Source organism: Durio zibethinus, chromosome 4, assembly GCF_047325235.1.
Source record: "Durio zibethinus cultivar Kanyao isolate XHJ-2024 chromosome 4, ASM4732523v1, whole genome shotgun sequence".
In the NCBI taxonomy this organism is placed as follows: domain Eukaryota; kingdom Viridiplantae; phylum Streptophyta; class Magnoliopsida; order Malvales; family Malvaceae; genus Durio; species Durio zibethinus.
The window spans coordinates 4,768,944-4,788,661 of record NC_143165.1 but is presented as its reverse complement, the minus strand read 5'-3'; the positions used below and the strand labels follow the sequence as shown (position 1 = coordinate 4,788,661).

The 19,718-nt window shown below is 27.8% G+C and overlaps 1 protein-coding gene and 1 non-coding gene across 13 annotated transcripts; one reads left to right on the top strand and one right to left on the bottom strand.

Annotated features, from left to right (window-relative positions):
• Positions 1–10,326: 10,326 nt before the first annotated feature.
• Positions 10,327–10,432, bottom strand: LOC149519051 (small nucleolar RNA R71). The gene has a single exon (XR_016341984.1). It is a non-coding gene; the product is annotated as a small nucleolar RNA R71 (small nucleolar RNA).
• A 5,763-nt stretch (positions 10,433–16,195) lies between these two features.
• LOC111287747 (callose synthase 7-like) lies at positions 16,196–19,297 on the top strand. 12 transcript variants are annotated; one of them, XR_002690012.2, is made up of 5 exons: positions 16,196–16,494; positions 16,898–16,995; positions 17,539–17,597; positions 17,872–17,926; positions 18,934–19,297. XR_002690012.2 is itself a non-coding variant. In XM_022878428.2 (4 exons), exons 2-4 carry the CDS (start codon positions 16,943–16,945, stop codon positions 19,186–19,188), a joined length of 363 nt encoding a protein of 120 aa, XP_022734163.2. In that variant the 5' UTR covers positions 16,196–16,494; positions 16,898–16,942; the 3' UTR covers positions 19,189–19,297. The 12 variants fall into 12 exon arrangements, 1 of the variants encoding a protein (XP_022734163.2); XR_016341382.1 differs by having other exon boundaries at positions 17,859–17,926; XR_016341386.1 differs by having other exon boundaries at positions 17,525–17,597.
• The last annotated feature ends 421 nt before the right edge of the window (positions 19,298–19,718 follow it).

Sequence of the window (19,718 nt, the reverse complement as noted above, 5' to 3'; positions counted from 1 at the left end):
AAAAAAAAAACTCCTAAAAGGCTAAATTATGAAATGCCTCTAAATAACATTTCTATACTTTCATCTCTCATTTGAGATCCAACATTACTTTTAAGGATCCCAAATCATAATTTTCTTAATATTACATTTGAATAGTTCTCATTAATTATGAATTTTAAGGTTGGCCAAAGTTTGACTAAGTTTGATCAAGGGTTATTTTGGTCATTTTTAATAGTTCTCGTTAATTATGAATTCTAAGGTTGGTCAAAGTTTGACTAAGTTTGATCAAGGGTTATTTTGATCATTTTTTTTTGTTAAAAATTCAATTTTTCCAAAGATTTTCTTTCTAAATATTAAGCTTTTACAAAACTTAACCAAATCTAAGAATTTGACCTATTTTAAGCAACTTTAAACTGGACCAACATCAAGAGTATTTTGGTTCAAATGGCTATTTTTGTTGAAAACTCAAATTTTGTTTTAAAGTCTTCAAGAATTCAATAACTTGGTTTGATTCTCCCTAAATGACTTGGATTTGACCTAGTTTTGACTAAAATTAACCAAATTCAAACGAGTTTGATTAAATTAACTTTTAGGTTAACTTATGATTTTATTGATTTTTGTTATTTTTCTTGCATCAACCTAAAAATCAACTTACCAGGGAAGGTTCATACTAGGCACCATCTTTGACATTTGAAAAAGGTAAAGGCATCAGAATTGTGTTAGAGTTTGACTGGAAAATAGTTGTAATGGGATATGGTGTAATGGGATATGGAGCTGGATTGATAATAGGAATGGCCTATGGGATCTACTTTAGGCCTCAAGGAAATATTAATGGTTGAGTAAAGTTCTTTATAAGAACTATTGTATAAATTTGCGTTGCACTGTAGACACAAAAATAATGATACTTTAAAGCATATGTGAATGGAAGCTAATTTACATTTTCAGGCTAATGTGTGTGATCTTTTACAAATTTTGTCTATTAACATTATAGATCGTAGGATATACACACATGATATGAAAATTGGAATATTTGCATAAGCGCAAATCATCAAATGAAAAAGTACATGCAAATCAGCCTTATTTAGTTCATCAACTTTTGTATTCATAAGTAGTCTAAGAAATTGAGCTGTATTTGCATATTTCTCTTAACTTGCTTTTTGTTTCATTTTCCTTTTCTAATCTTTAAAGAGAGACAAAAAGTTGTTTAGTTCCTTAAATGCATGGACTAAAAAAAAAAACTTATATAGAGTAGGTTTCATTATAATAGTTTTTAATAACTAATAATGGTAGTGAAAGAAAACTCATAACATTATTTAACATTTAATGAAGTTTAATATAACAATTTTAGTTGTCTACTTACCTAAATGAGGGAATATTTTAACTACAATTCTTTTTATTTCAATATTACAATTATCTAATCATGTTAAATAGGATAAATTCCATCAAAACCCTTAAGTTTTAAGCATAAACTCAAGTTTATTAGTTTGAAAAATGGACACTTGGTACTAAACTTTTCAATTAATAAGACATGGAAGTTGTTTTGTCAGTTATCTCTTAATTATTCCGTTAAAAGTCTTACTAAAAGACCTTTTTTCCTTGAAAAATCAATATATCTGATACTCATATAAACTAATAATTTATAATAATAATTTTTTAATTTTTCTTAAAATATATAAAAAAGATTTTTAGATGTAATATATAAAAATAAAATTTACAATTATAAATATGCTAATGTGTAAATATGTATAATAAAATGAATATATTGAACATGCAATAATTTTTTGACATGGAATAAATATAAAACAAATGAACAAGTAGCATATAATAAGAACAAAATGTTTGGTTTAAAAAAAAGAAAAAGGTTTGGTTAAATTGTTACATCCTTAATATATTCATTTTGTTTTACATATGTTTACATATTAGCAAATTTATAATAGTAGGTTTTGTTTTGATATGTTGTATTTTAAAATTTTTTATATTATTAATATATGTTATATATCTTGAGAAAAAATATAAATAATTTATTATTATAAAATATTACATTATGTAAGTATTTGAGAATGTTGATTTTTTAGGGGTAAAATAATCTTATAATGAGATTATTAACGTAATAATTAATAGATAATTGACAAAAGGATTTTCTTATCTTATTAATTGAAAAGTTTGAGGCAAAGTGTCTATTTTTCAAACAATAGTCTTAAATTGAATTATGCTTAAAACTTAAGGACTTTGATGGAATTTATCCTATTAAATAATAATGTAAGGGTCCACCAATTATAAGTGTGAGCTTCACATAAAATTTTAATGAACTTCACTATTTCTTAAGTATGATTAGTTAATTATGTTACAATGATTGTAAGTGACATGCATCCCTCAATGAGCAAATAATTTAGCAAATTAAAAATTTTAAGGCATGGGAAAGGCTTAAGAAACCTAAAATTACTAAGTTTTTTTTGACAAACTAAGTCAACTTTGTTCAAACATTTAATATCACAAACCTAAGCTATCAATGTACCTAAATGAGAAAAAATTGTTCATGCTTAAAAATTTACCCTTAAAGATCATGAAGAATGTAAAAACAAAAAATTCTAAAATTACAAAGTTTAATGACAAATAAAGAAAGGAAAGATACTTCTACCATTCATGTAAATTTGACATAAAAAATTTAATCCACACACTTAAATAAGTAAGAACTAAGTAAGTTCTAAAGTTTGCCTTTTGAAAAATAAAAAAATGTTAAAAATACCTCAAATCACCAATTTTTTGACAAATCAAGCGAGACACCCTTGTTCTAATATTTAAGTATAATATTACAAATTTAAGTAACAAACATTCCTAAATGAGCAACAATTGGGTAGGTTCAATGTTGGTCCTTTAAAAGCATGAAAAATGCTTCAAAAGCATATAATCACTAAGTTCTTTGACAAACCAAGCAATATAGTTTTGTTTCAACATTTGGGCAAGTATTATATAACAAATCTAAGCTATCCATCTGACTAAATGATCGCAAGTTTTCTAACAAACCAAGTAACTTTTATAACAAACCTCACTAGATATTAAATGAAAAATAAGAGTATTAAATATTAAATAAAAATAAAATATTTAAGAGTTTATAACAAATCTTACATGATAATAAATGAAAACTTTGAATTCAAATTCATTTAAATATCTAAAAAAAATTATATAAAAAATTAATGTCTCCAAAATATCATATGCAAATAAGGGAATGATAAAAAGAAGAATAAAAAACCAGACACTTTTAAATCTATATTTATACATATTATTAAAGAAAGGTCTAAGTGGACAATTAATGGATTAGTTTCCACCATTCAATTTTTAACTTATATCAACAATCTATAACAAACAATCAATCAATATACTAAGAACAATTAGTATGGTGGGATTATTAGTCTTATATTTCATGCAATTTGAACAATCTCTACATTGGATATGATACAATTAATGAATTGTCATCATGGATACTTGAGAGAAACACAAATCTCTTGTCAATCAAATGGGCATTATCATTGTTAGTAACTTAAAAATATTCCAATATTGAATAATGAGTACTCTAAAAGAAATTGTACTAAAAGATAAATATCATGTTTATCAAAACCACCAAACTTTATAAAAAAAATTGTTCCCACCGTATCTTCAACCTATAAAATCGCAAAGTTTTAAAAACTGGCTCTTAATCAATTGTTTTAAACTATTCAACAATTTAGGCAATATAATCAAGATTGCCATCTTCCTTTTGAAAGCAAAAAGTTTATTCATAAAATTTATATACATTGTAATTCAAAAATAAAATAGCAGAAAATATTTAATAAACAAAAATGTACCTTAACATAGCATTATTATCACCTAATTTCTAGAGACATCTATCAACTATAGCTTGTGCATAATGATTCCTTGATTGTAATGCCTTTTTCCCTTTATTCATAATTGGGTAAAAAATAAAAACTGTAATTTAAGAACATAAAAAGCATCAACGGCACAAATATATACTCTCCTATGAAAAAAAAAAAAAACCCAATCTATCCCTTTGTTAATTGACTCACAACTTTTTATTCTAAGAATTTTTTATGTGTTGAATGTGATTTATTGATTTGGTTTTAGAAAGTGCAAATTTAAAAAATATGAGGTATTAATTAATCATAATAATCATAAATAAAAATAAACAAAATACTCATTACTGGTTGTTATAAGGTTATATTTAAATAAATTACTAAAATATCTACAAAGAAAAAAGAAAAGGCTTAGATAAATTACCAAGCTGAGTAAATGCTTTTTATTTTTTATTTTATATTTATAAAGAAAAAGAAAAAGCTTAGATATCTACAAGGATTTACCTTTTTTTTTAAATTGAAAAAAAAAAACTAAAAATGAGACATACAAAAATCTATCAAGGCCTAATTTGGCTTTTATATGGTAAAAAATAATTGTTAATAGACCGAATATACCCAAATCAATAACAAATTTTTGAAAAACAAAACTTTTATCATCAAATTTATCCTTTTTCTTATCGTATTGCATCTCTTATTTAAACTATTCAAATGTATATGCAAGAAAAAAAGAGAGAAGGAAAAGAGAAAGGAGAAGGGATAAAAGATAAAGGAAGGGCTACTAGTGACAGAGGTGAAGTGTTTTGAAAAAAAGGAAAAAAAATAATAACAGTGAGATAAAGAAATACAAAAAATGTAAGGATTTTTTTAACTCTCTTTTCTTGTTGCTTTTGGACTTTTTTATGGAATACTTTTTTTATAATTTTTTTATAAAAAAGTACAACTAATAAGTGAAAAAAAATATTAAAGGTGGCATGTGCGACAAAAAATGAAAGAAAATTTAATTAGTATTGATTAGACATTGAAAGAGATAAGGGAGAAAAAATTAGTTAATTAGTATTGATTAGATGTTGAAAGAGATAAGAGAAAAAAAAGTTAATTGATTTTTTAAGATGACACATGGATGCCTTAGGCAACGGTCAACTCCTGATCAAGATTAGTAAAATTAAAAGAATGGATTGTATTAAAAAAATAGTTCTTAAGAAAGATTTTAGTTTATCCTAATGATTTTTCAAAACTTATCTTATTTGACTTACACAGTAACAACTTGAATTTGGAATAATTTGAAGTTGAGATAAATTAAATTTAAATTTATTCAAACTAGAAATAAATCGAATAAAAACTTGTTCTCAATCATTCAATTTTCAACTTTAAGAAAAAAAATGAACAACAAGATTGCAAATTAAATGTTTGTATAGGTTTTTAGATTTTTTCAAAATTAAATATTCATCTTTTCATGCAAATGAATAAACCTGTCCAAGGGTTGAATTACTCATCCTAACCAAAAAATTCACCTAATATTTGACAAGATTTGAACTAAAATATTAAACTTATTAAACGTGATTGGACAAAAAATAAGGCTTTTTTAAAAAATTGGGTCAAACGTGGACTCCAACTTTCAAGAGCCAAGCTCAGCTTGATAATTATATAATATATTATCTTTTATATTTATATATATTATATTATATAAAAGATAAATATTTAATATTGTAAATTATAAAAAATATAATATTATAGTATAAATCTTAAAAAATATATAAATTGATTCATGTATTAAACCTTAATAAAAGAAAGGCAAAAATACTAAAGATTAAATAAATATGCAATATTTTTTAACAAAAAAATTTGTCTGAGTTGGCATGGTTTGTATCATTCATTAAATTGATAGGTCAAAAATTGATGTTTGAATTATCAAGTTGAATTCGGTTTGGGCAAATACATATGGTATTGATATCATGTCTAGGCATAAGATCACTTATACAATTGAATACTTAATTTTTTTTTTTTAAAAAAAGCTATATATTACAAATAAAAACATAATTGAATGAGTGACCATGTCATCAAATAAATAATACATAATATAGATAATAGTGCAAGAGAGAATAAAATTAACTTGTCTTTAAATTCTTCTCAAATTAAAATTTTAAATAAATATAAACGTGAAATTGAAAATATAAAAAAATACAAAATTAAAACACAATTAACTTGAAATTAAATAGATGGTAAATGATAAAGAATTCAAACACAATAATTTACACATGTTTGATCCTTCTTCCAAGCATTTATGTTCTTTTCCTTAGGCTTCCTTGCTAAAGAGCTTAATGAATTATTTCTTTCAAACTTTTCAAGCTATATTTTCTAAGCTTAGGTATAATCTTTACCATCCTTAGCTTTTAAAGCTTAATTAGATAGCAATCTCTAACTCACTATCTTTTTGGGCATAATTAGCAACATCTAACTTCCAACCTTTCTACACTTAAGTAAAAACCTTCCACTCTTTACCTTGCAAGGCTTAAATAGCCGCATCCAACTCCCTACTTTTCTAGGATTAGGTAGCAATCTCTAATGTTTTACAATTAAGTTTTACAAATAAATAAACCTTTTAAAAGTTGGATGTTTGCCTAATAAGTACAAGGAGGACCAATAAAAATTGAATACAACAATTACAAAAAAAAAAGTGGAAATAAAGCACTAAAAACTTGAAAGATCTCGAATTTCTTAATTTGATGATTTTGAAATGATGTCTCTTCAACTTGGAAGATGTTGGAAGCTTCCTTTTATAGTGAAATAAGAAATATAGCTAATGCAGATGATTTGGATAAGAAATAATAGTTGAAAACTTCAAATTTTGGCTCTTTTAAGTTTTTTTTGGTTCAAGTGATTGATACTTTTCTATAGGATCAATCTTTTGCTTCAAAATATAAAAATTTGACAATTAAAGACTAAGAGATCAATACTTTTATGAAAGGTTGATCTTTTCAAAGATGATATAAATCTTTTAATATTAAAAAAATTAAATGGAGCATTTTGTTTGTCAAAGAATAGATCTTTATATAGGGAGATAAATCATTTCAGCAAATTTTGGCCAAAATGAGTTCTATTCCTTAAAAGGATTGATCCTTTTGAGAAGGGAAGGATCAATCCATTCTTTACAAACATGAAATTTTAAGTAATTTTACTTTGAAAAATGATTTTGTCCCAAAATTTATTTGATCAAAATCATTCATTTGAGAAATCATATTTATGAGAAAGAGACTTCTTTAAAAATGTTAAAGCAATTTTCAAATAATTTTTTAGTTAGAAATAAATGTTTAAGTACATGATAAAATATCATAAAGAACCATATCAGCTAATTATTCAAGGAAAAAATTAAAGCATGTTAAAATGATTAAATATAAGATTATAAATTAAATTATAAAATAAAAATATTATAGGTGATAAAATAAACCAAATACTAAGGAAAGAATTGATCATGCTAAGCAAAGAAATTTAAAATTTTAAATAGGTTTAATTATATCATGCATATTTCATGATAAATGTGTTAATAATACTTAATTACATGAGTATTTTTCCCAAACTAAGGCATTAAAAAAAATTTAATTTCTTGATCAGAGCACTTTCATTTTTATTTCCTTAAATGAGGTATTTTTTTAAAGATAAGCACAAAAAAGCCACATTAGCACTCAACATCACCTTTCTCTTGATTTTTTCTTTCATTCCTTTTCTTTTTCTAGCAACTTGATCTGCTTTTTATCTAAACAATAACAATCAAAAAATAAGATATAGGTATGTAATATTCACTATTTTCCAAACTATTTATCTAGTTGTATGTTTGAGCTTAATTTGGATTCTTATCGTTGGTTTTATATTTCCATTGATGATCATGTTTTTAGTTCAAGTGAAACAACACATATCCAAGTTTTTCAAAGGGACACATCGTTATGACATGGATGCCATAAAGTATGAAAAGGCACCTACTTTGCCATTTAATCTTGCCACAATAAGATCTATTTTCTAGTAATGAAAACTTTGAATTAATCATGTAAAATTTTCCATATTTTTAATACAAGAATGGTGATTCTCTCTTTCATCCATACTTATTATAGTTTTGAGTTTTGGCAATATGTAAATCCTTATAAAATCACCCATAGTATAAATTACTTTTTTAACTTAAAAAATAAAAACCAACCCTAAATTATGAAAACCCATGTCAAAAATTATTTTTAATAAAAAATAAGAAAAGAAAAATGGTAATGGGAACGAAGTTGGCGATGAGTTTAGTAACATGATAAAAAAAAACTTCTTTTGGGAGAGAAAAAGAAGGTACTGTTAATGGAATGACGGTGTGAAAGATATATAATAATACAAACATCATCATATATCAATAAAATGCAAAGGACTTGCATGATTTGTGGAAGCATAGCAGAACATTGTTGAAATGTTATGGAAGCGATGTTGATTTAATTTATTGGTTAGGGACATGATCATGCTAATAGCACCTAAAATTATAGTGTTTTTATATATTAAAATTAGAGTTAAATTTTAAAATTTTTGATAGATTTTGGTACTTTTAATGTTATTTTCATGTTTTTAGAGTTTAAAGGCTTGTGGACTTGATTTTGAAGCAAACCACACATGTAAGCATACAAGGTGCACAATTCAGCCTTACCTTAGAAGCTAATAGCTGAACCTTAGTTGGTTATCATTATCCATCCATACAGCCAAGGAGAAGTTCACATGCATAAGGTTACTTTCATTCGGCTATGGCAAGAAAATTAGAAGTGTTTGACATGCATAAGAGGATAATACTCATTCATAAAAGTTTGCAAGCTCAAGGACTCCATAACCTCTATCATATTCGACACACCTATTTCAAGAAGAGTTGATGTATCATTTAAAGAATTTCAAGCCTAAATAAACTCTAGCATGTTCGGCCAAAGGGGTTTAAACTTCACCATGATTATTTTGTTTAGCTTTGAAGACTTTAAATTGAAAGATGACTTTATCTTTTTTAATTCTAAGAGTTTAGATAAAAAGAAAATACTTTATCTTCAATCCTATTTTGGTTGAACCTATAAGGGAGTTTTAATTAAGAATGAATACTAGTAAGATCAAAGGTTAAGATTGCTCCATAAAGACCCCATTTGGCCAAACTCTCCAAAAATAAAGAGTCCACATTCGTCATGTATTATTTGAAAATCAAGATAAACCTTTATCCATCAATATTCGAATTGAAGTTAAACTCTTGTGCATTTAGCCCCAATGGCCAAACCTTTCGCTATAAATGGAAAGGCCATTCTTTAGTTCTTTAGTTTCTTTATAGTTTTTGTTATTGGTTTAGGTGATAGATTTGTCAATTCAAGATTGTTTTCTCAACTATTTTCTTCAATCAAAGTTCTACTCATTGAAGCTCTAGTTTTCTTAAAAGTTCTATTTCTTTTCTACTTGGCAACATTGTTTACATTCATTCTTTTATGCTTTATAAGTGTTGATGAATGCTATATTTCTTCTAGAAGTTTTGATTTCAATCCTTTATACTCATTTCATTTAACTTTTAGTTCATGCAATCTTGCTTTATGTGTCATTATTTTCGACAATAAGAAGTTTCTTTATTTCCAAGATTTTTTATATTTATTTTTTTAGATCTAGTTTGGCTATTATCTTTAGCTTATTGAGTGATAATTGATGGAGCTAAGATCTAGGCTTACATTGTTTTTAATATTTCTTTTCTTGTTCTATAACCTAATCTTAATTTTTCATCTGTTTAGATATACGAGCTTAGGATTTTAACTTTGGTACTTGATAGTTACCCAACATTATTATTTATAATCCCTTGGGAAACATTACTTGAATACTTTCACTTTATTACTTGATTTGTACACTTGCAGCTATTTCTAAATTAGGCTATCAAATTTTTGGCGCCATTACCAGGATTGTAATGGTATTTTCATTATTAATAAGGATTTTTTAAACTTTTGTATTATAAACTTTTATTTTATTTATTTTATTTTGTTTTGATCTTTGCTTATTTGCATATGCAGTTTGAAAAGTATGGAATTAGGTTTAGTTGAACAAGAACTTGAAAGGGCATTTAAACAAAAAAGAAAAGAGCAACCGGTACCACTTGCACCTACACCAATGGCAAACATAAACAATGAAGCAAACAACCATTCAAGAAATCCCTAATGCTAATGGTTTCCAACCAATCAAGCAAAAAAATTCGAAATCAAGCTTTTGATTATCTAGATAATCCAAACTTTTGTATAGTTTGAAGGACTACCAAGCGATGGTCCTAACTTTCATCTATCTAATTTTTTAGAATTATGTGACACTTTTAAATATATTGGTGTTTTTGATGATGCAAGTCAACTAAGACCTTTTTTTTTTCTTTCAGAGGCAAGGCAAAGAGTGGTTGTCTTCACTACCATCAAGTTCCATTACAACTTGGGATGACTTGATACAAAAATTACTTGTAAAGTCCTTTCCACCAATTAAGACAGCCAAGTTAAGAAATGAGATCACCACATTCAGGTAAATGGATGGCAAAATTTTGTATGATGTTTAGGAGAGATTTAAGGAACTGCTAAAAAGTGCCTACATCATGGTCTACCCTAATGGCTCCAAATTCAAATATTTTATAATGGTCACACTTTGACCATGAGAACAACTTTAGATTCAGCTACTGTAGGAGCCATCATGAACAAAACTACTGAGGAGGCTAATGTGCTAATTGAAGAGATAATTGCAAACAAGACATGGAGAAAAAGGTAAACAAAAAATCTGCTAGTCTTTTTGAGATTGATGCTATTACCTCTATAAATTTTTAGTTGGTTGCTTTAACCAAAAAGGTAAAAGCTCTAGGATCTTAATCTCAAACCAACCCTATCAATACAATCTAAAACCCATCTATTTCATGTGAAATTTGTGAAAGACCTCATTCTAGTGACAAGTGTCAATTTAGAATAGAATCAGTCCAATTCATCCAACAATCTAAGCTTATCTATAACCCTTACAACAATACCTACAATCCAAGTTGGCATAACTACCCTATTTTTTCTTGGAATCAACCAACCACCAATCCATCAACCATACTAATAACTTCTGCCGTAATCCATAACCCTTTAACCCACTTAAGAAAAGAAACCTAATTTTGAAAAAATGTTAACCTAGTTGATGCAAGCCAATAATGCCAACATTCAAAGTCAAGCTGTATCAATAAAAAATCTTGAGAACCAAATAGGTCATCTAGCCCAAGTTATAGCCAACTGCCCTGTAAAAACCCTGCTTAGTAATACGAAGTCCAACCTTAAAAGACAAAGCAAGGAAACTTGTAATGCTATCAATTCATTTAGAAATGATGGGATGGATGAATTTGATGATGAGGATGAAATAATGGATGAGCCTGTAATGGTAAATCTTTTTACTATTGTGAAGCAACTTGAAGTAGATTTGATTGGGAGAGAAGACATCTTGGAAGATGAAGAACTATTGAGATATGGAAAAGAGATTTTGAAAAGTTTTGACCACACTACACTTGAAACCTCTAAGAGCATTACTCCATATGAGGAGGAAGATTAAAAAAATTTTGAGATAGATTATGAAGAGGATCTTGAGGATTTCATGAACGATCTACTAAAGAAGGAACTTTGTTTATACAAGTTAGGAGAGCACTATTAGTAAGCATTTGACTTAAGTATGATGAAGCAATTTAAGAGGAGGAAGTTTGAGAGAAAGTACAAGAAAGGCCAAGGCTGACTACAAGAATGTCTACTCGTAGATAATGTTTTGATGTAACACCACCTACCCCAAGGCCTATTATTGATGAGCTACTTAAAGAGTTGAAAGATACCACATTTGTGAAAGATTATAGCCTTGACCTTCAACAACTTTTCCATAAAAAGCAAAAAGATCCATAAAGTTTTACTATTTCTTATAAAGTTGGACATTTGAATTTTGATGCAACTCTTTGTGATCTTGGATCTAGCATAAATCTAATGCCTTTAAATGTTTTCATGCAATTAGGATGTGGTGAGTTGAAGCCTGTGAAATTTAATCTTAAATTTACTAATTAATCTTCTGAGATGCCATAAGTAATTATGAAAAATGTGCTGGTAAAAATTAGTAAATATACTTTCTCTGTGGATTTTGTTGTGTTAGACGTGAAAGATGATAAAGCTTCATTACTGTTAGGTAGATCTTTTTTATTGATTGCCAAAGCCCTAATTGATGTGTACAATTGTAATATCACCCTAAAATTCAAATATAAGAAAATGTAGTTTATAACTAGTGGGTACGGTATCCTTAAGGACAAAGATGATGTACACGTAGTAGCAAAAATGAAAAGAAAAGAAAAACCTTAGGGAGTCTAACATAGTGGCTAAAGCTCATGATCTTTTGACATAAGATCATTTGGCAACCACTAGTTCTAGTCAGGCTAAACCTATGATGAACTTAAGCTCAGTTTATGTTTCTTAGCTAGGAAAGCTAGTAAACCTTCTAAGCCCAATTCAATTTATGTGATTTCTCAAAGAAGGATGCAACAAAGCAGGCTCTCTCTTAAAGGAATACGATGATTTTGTTAGATTTAGAGATGGTCAAACTTGACCAAACTAGCACTGCTTGGGAGGTAACCCAAGTTTTACCCTAATAGTTTTACTTTTTTTAAAAAAATTTTTCGCTAAGATAGGTATGCTTTGATGTTTTTGTATTTTGAGTTTGTTTTGATAAGGATGAAATGGATGTAAGAATGATGCATCATGCAAAAGGATGACTCAGCCTTAAGCAAAAAAAAAAAAAAGAGTATTTCTTTTTCCCTTTATATTTTAATACATTGTTCAACTCAAGAGGGGAAGAAATGCTTTTTGAACTTCAATATTTTTCAAAATTTTAACCCATTCTTGCTTTCAAACTAAATTGGCATGCTAAATTTCATTATTATGCACACTTATTTAATTTTGAATAAAGTTTCAAACAGTGGCTTGAGTATGATATGAAGTTAATTATTAGTATAATGGAATTTGAAAGGAATTTTTGAGCATGTATCTCTTGGGATATGATTTTTGTACATATGTTTTTATTCTCTTTTAATGAAATGTTATGATTTTTGTGAAAGTTTGTAAGATATGGAATTATGAAAATTTAAAGATTTGAATAAGTATTATAGAATTTACCCATTCACTTTCAAGGTGAAATTTTAATCTATATTTGATTCAAAAGATAATCTAGGTAGTTCTTTGGACCGTTAAGTCTTTTTCAAGGCCACCTTTTTATAATGCATCTCTAGTACCTATATTTTGAGCCTATTATATTATTCTCTTTTCTTTGTTTATTTTAGCCTCATAATAAACCAAAAGCCTTTTTTTTATTATTATTCCTTTTTTTTTTTGTTTTTACCTAACCAAATTATGTTTACTTATGTATAATGGACATTTTTATGTATTTTAGAGAAAATGATGTGTAAGGAATAAAAGAAAAAGAAAATAGCAAATGCAAGGTAAAGCCTAATAAAGCCAAAAATGACTAAATAGTATATTCATTAAAAAAATACTCTAAAAAATAAAAGTGATGCCTCAAAAGTTTAAAGTTTCAAAAAGCTCTCAATTGTTCAAATCAATGTCCGAGAAATTTTAAGAAAGTAAGCTAAGGGTTTTGAGCCTAAATTTTCTTTTTCCTACCTTAACCCAAGTCTTACATTATAAATCGAAAAGATTTTTTGATATTGAGTCAAACATGTAAGTCTAACATTAGTGAAGAGGAAAAGGAAAAGTGAATACATGAAATCTATTCTGTCTTTGAGTTGAAATGTAATGAAACATTTTTTTTACTTGAGTTATATGCATGAATTAAAAATTGAGTAAACTCATATGTGTAAACAACATAATATATTGAGAGCTTGACTTTGAAGTAATTTCTTGTAACTTTATGTTTATAGTTAAATTTGTATTTCACGATAGTACATGAAAAAAAGTTTATGTAATTTTTGACTTTGTGAGTATGTATAATGATTTATAGTTTTATTAATTTGACTGTTTGCTTAAGGACAAGAAAAGATTCAAGTGTGAGGGTATGATAGCATCTAGACTTATAGTATTTTTAGAAGTTAAAATTAGAGCTAAATTTTAAAAATTTTGATGGATTTTGGTACTTTTAATGTTATTTTCATGTTTTTAGGGTTTAAAGGCTCGTGGACTTGATTTTCAAGCAAACCATGCATGCAAGCATACAAGTTGCACATTCAACCTTATCATGGAAGCTAATAGCTAAACCCTAGTTGCTTTTCATCATCCATCCATGCGGCCAAGAAGAAATCCACATGCATAAGGTAACTTCCATTCAGCTATGGCAAAAAAATTTGAAGTGTCTGACATGCACAAGAGGATAATGCTCATTTGTAGAAGTTTGCAAAATCAATGACTTCTCAATCTCTATCATATTTAGCCACACCTATTTCAAGAAGAGTTGATGTATCATTTAAATAATTTCAAACCTAAATGGACTCTTGTATATTTAGCCAAAGGAGTTTAAACTTTACTATGATTCTTTTACTTAGTTTTAAAGACTTTAAATTGGAGGATGACTTTTATTTTTTTGAATTCTAAAAAGTTTGAATAAAGAGCAAATACCTTTTTTTCAATCCCATTTTAGCTGAACGTATGAGGAAGTTTTAATCAAGAATGAATACTAGCAAGATCAAAGGCCAAGATTGCTCCCTAAAGACCCGATTTGGCCAAACTCTCCAAGGATGAAAAGTCCACATTCATCATGACTCATTTGAAGATCAAAATAAACCTTTATGCCTTAACATTTGAATTGAAGTTAAACTCTTGTACATTTTATCCTCAATGGTCGAAACCTTTTTTATAAATAGGGAGGCCATTCACTTGTATCCCACATATTTCATCCCTTACTTCTCATTTCTTTTCCTTTCTTTAGTTATTTTCTTTAGTTCTTTAGTTTCTTTATAGTTCTTGTTATTGGCTTAAATGATAGATTTGTCAGTAAAAGATTATTTTCTCAACTATTTTCTTCAATCAAAGTTCTATTCATTCAAGCTCTAATTTTTTTTAAAGTTCTATTTCTTTTCTACTTGGCAACATTGTCTACATTCATTCTTTTATGCTTTATAAGTATCTGTTAATGCTATATTTCTCATACAAGTTAAGTTTCAATCATTTATAATCCTTTCATCTAAATTTTAGTTCGTACAATCTTGTTTTATGTTTCATTATTTTTGACAATCACAAGTTTCTTTGTTTATAAGATTCTAATTTTTATTCTTTTAAATATAGTTTGGCTACTATCATTATAATAAAATTTTCATATACTAACGCTTGATTATATTGACAGTCAAATTGCATCAGTAAAAGAGATTTATATTGATAGATTTTTAATACCATCAAAATATACTATATCTATACCAATATTTTTTACAACTGTCGATATAGATAAATTTTTTGAATGGTATATAACAATCCGTTAGTATAAGTATATAATATACTGATACTTACCTATATTGACGATCAAATTATGTAAGTAAAAAATATCTGTACTAACAAAATTTTGTTACTGTCAATATAAACAGTGTCTATACTAATATTTCATCAGTATATATTAATCTTTTCTGACAGTATATAAATAACCGTCAGTGTACGTATTTGTATATTGACGGATTATATTTTAACTGTCAAAATAAGTTCCAACTAATAAAAAATATCCATAGATAAATAATACTTATACTAATGGAAGTAATTAATTGTCAGTATAGCCATATGATTCACTGACGGTTATATCTACTAGTTAGTATACACTACAAAAAATTGTTAGAAGAATTAACGTGTGGTAATACTGACAATCAAATTGCATCAGTAAAAGATATTTATATTGATAGATTTTTAATATTATCAGAATATATAATATCTATACTAATATTTTGTACAACTGTTGGTATAAATAAATTTTTTTTTGAAAATATATACATACCTATCAATATAAATATGTTATATACTGACAATTGTAATAATTGTTAGTAAAGACTCAAAAAAATATTAATTTTTATTTTTTTTCAAAAAAACTAATTTATAATATTTTCCTTCAATAAAAATTCTCAAAAACTATAATTTTTTAAAATTTTCCTAAAATTAAACACTAAATTAAATCAAAACAAAAAAAACATGTTAGTTACAATAATTTTAAAAAAATCGCACACCTTGGATGATCGGTGAAATTAGATGCAGTGAGATTGAAACTAATAATAAAATTTATTGTAGTTATGATTAAAAAATTTTTATAATTATGATTAAATAAAAAATTTATAGGACTTGATTTCACTAAAATTTAATATTTAAATTTATCTGAAAATACAATGAGCTCAGCAATGCGATGGGATCCAAACGGCTACTTAGTTTGCAGCTCGTCTCACTCTCCCTCGGTCTGCTGCTCCTCTCTCTCTCTCTCAACTGCCAGTCTCCCTATTTCCCAAAAACTCTAAACCCAAATGGTTAGATCAATAAATCTCCACAGTCTACCGCTCCTTCTCTTGCCGCCTTCACTGATTCACGGCTTTTCATCTCTTTCACTCAACTCTCAAGCTTCCATTTTCAATCTTGAGAGGTTGCTTCCGTACCATCCAGAGTCTGAGAAGAAAATTGGATATGAAGTTGATTATATTACTGTATGTTTCTGTTGCTTTTTTTTCTTTTTAAATTTTAATCGCTGAAATTTATTATAATTGGAAGCTTGAATTAACCAATCTAATTAAGTAATTTTTTTGAAGATTCTGAGAAATTTTCATGTTTTATTTTATTAAATCATGAAACCGTCTTAGCGTTTCAATTCCTGTTAGAATTTTTAGGGTTTCCAGTTTTCTGATGATAACGAAAAATGTCTCTGATGCTGATTTAAATTTTAAAAGCTTTCGTTCTTCTAAGAGGAAACCGTATAGGGGTTTCCCAGTTTGTATAAATTGACTTCGTGTTTTCTTTTTCTTGTTTCTTTGGTTGCTTCAAATGCTTTTTTTTTTTTGGTCTGTTTTAGAGTGTTTTTATGTTGATTTCCATTGATATCCTTTTATGCAGGGTCAGAGACATAATATCTGTTCGAGCAGGTCTTAAAAAGGTTCCATGGGATGGGTATTGAAGTACTCTCGCCTTAGCCCTGAGCATTGGGCACGAAAGTATGACAAATCTATACTATTCCTTTTCATCTTTCCTTGTTGTAGTAATATTTTGTAGTCCTTGACTTACTTAGCATAGGGACACCATTTTTGAGTAACTTATGTATACAAGAAGATTATATTGCAATATTATTTACTTGTGTTTACCCATAATTCATAAACATTGGCTGTTAAATTTGTAAATCTGTCATTTTATTCCATATGGATGAATTCATTTTTTGCTACAAAGTATCCAATACCTGAAAGTTATGCCAATTATAGTAAAATTTTATACATGCTGTTTAAAATTCCTTTTATGCTTTGAATTGCTGAGTTGGCTTCTGGAACTAAGAATAGTTATCTAAATGGGTCATTTTGTAGTTGCAGGCAACAAAGCTTTGCTGAATCTGTGCTTCGGTGACTTGAAAAATGATACCATAATGTACATTTGTTTAGTCGTTTTTTATCTTGATAATGATGCATATCTGATTGTCTATGCACTTGATTTCTCATTAGTTGAATGCTATTTTTTTTTTAATCTTAGAATTAGTTGGTGTTTTGAAGGTGAAAATTGAAACAAAGCGCTTGTCAAAGCATTTCATAGCAGGGTACAGTTTTTGATGGTAGGTTTCTTTGTAAAATAGAATAAGGTCGGTATTGCAGGCTTGGACTCGATACGGCTGCTTCAATTTTGGTTTAGAACTCTGGTCTTTGTTTCTGGACATCTGGTTGGTCCTTCGAATTGTTATCATGGCCAATTCAATCAAACTATGATTAATCTAAGTTATTTCAAATTTGTATTTAAACTTTACTCCACCTTCTTCTGAGGCACTGATCCTTTTCTAGAAACTAAAATTATTATATTTATCTTTGCTTGGATCAAGCTTTCATGGACAGGTTTCCTGGGATGCATTTGGGTGGAAGTGAGAGAACTCCTTTGTTAGACAGAGGAGTAAGTTTGTTCTCTACATTGCCATTGGATTTTGATATTGTTGGAGTTTGGGTTATATTTCAAGTTTGATTTAAATTGTCTGTACAAGTTTTTCTTTCATGGTTAATTGCCTAGAATTTTGTTTTTTTGGGAGTATTGTATGATGATATTCAGTTTAACTGTTTCCAAAGTTTGGATTATGTTTGCATGTGATGATTCACATTTATGTTTGAATGGTTTTCAGATTTCATTCTGTTATGTGTCTGTACTGAGTTACAATTAATGACATGGTGTTTCTAGTGTAAAAAGATTATCACAGCGGAGTAGTATGTTTCAGTTTTTTCTCTTTTTAATTCTCATTGAAACACTCTTTGCTTGTTTGGTGGCTGCAAATATTTCTCTTACAGTGATTTTGCACTTTGGGTGTCATATGAATTTAATTGTAATCTAGGTCATAGTTTCATATTGTCTATGCATTATTACAGCTTGACACGCCAATTGAAATCACTATATGGCCATTTCTTCAGTACATACCTACTGTTTTATTTTGTTTTTGGACTGTGAGTTCTAATTTTACATTGGTTGCATGCTTGTCATAGTATGAAAATTATGTTGAGAAACTGCATCTGGAGCTGTGGATTTGAAATTTTTCTCAGTGTTATGTTCTCTAATATTAATTTCATTCATATATAAGGTAGAAGAAAGAGGAATGAGACCTTGGAAAATGATAATTTGACAGACCTTGAGCATGGGGATGCTATACCGGTAAATGTTCACTAGAGTATGGCCTACACATTATATTTTCAAGCCAGACTTAGAAAAGTTTCTTCATTCTAGCTGGTTGATAAAGTGAAGAAAACTACTAATGCATGAATATTTTGTTTTCTGAAGATGGTCTAAAGAGTTAGAAAGATTGTATAATAGACTAATCCTTGTTTCTTGCACTATTTTTAGCATATGATAATTGTCCTTTTTATGCTACTGATTAATTGCAGTATTGTCATTAAACCCATGTTTTGTCTTTGTAGATTGGACGAGCACTGAGGTCAGCGTTGAAAAGTTTAGGACTCTGGGAATCAATAAAAGAGCTGGCAAGGGCATACGAGTATATTATGGCTCTGATATTGTTCATGCCCATAGCTATCCTGTCATGGTTCCCATTTGTGTCAGAGTTCCAAACCCGGCTGCTTTTCACCCAAGCATTTAGCAGAGGCCTCCAGATTTCTATGATCCTTGCAGGAGGAAAAGAGAAAGACATCACATCCCCAGTCAAGTATGCTTGAATTTTTTAACGAGTAGGATTCAATCATCTGAATTTGGATTTATCAAAACTTTGTCGTTGTTTTATCATCAAATCTGTTCAAAACCTTATTAAAGAAGTCTTTCTTGTTCTTTGTTTTGATAGTAATTTTTTAATATTAATAATTGAAATTAAATTTTAAAAAAATACTAAGGTCTTAGCATTTATAATGATGCACTTGACTGTCAGAATATTTCAGGTTATACTGACAGTTACCAATAGTTAGTAAAATATAATGTTGGATAATCCATCGAAAAAATAAAATATACAAGTTTATACTGATGGAAATTAACAGTCGGTATATTTTAGAAAAATTAAAACATATAAGTTTATATTGACGGGCATTAATCGTCAAGATAAGTAAGAAAAATTAAAACATACAAGTTTCTATTGACAAACGTTAACCGTCAGTAAAAGGTATAATGGTGGGACATGCAACAGATCTATACCAATAAGTATACAATTATTTACGGTTTCGAGCCATTGGTATATTTATTTTGACACATTAAAACG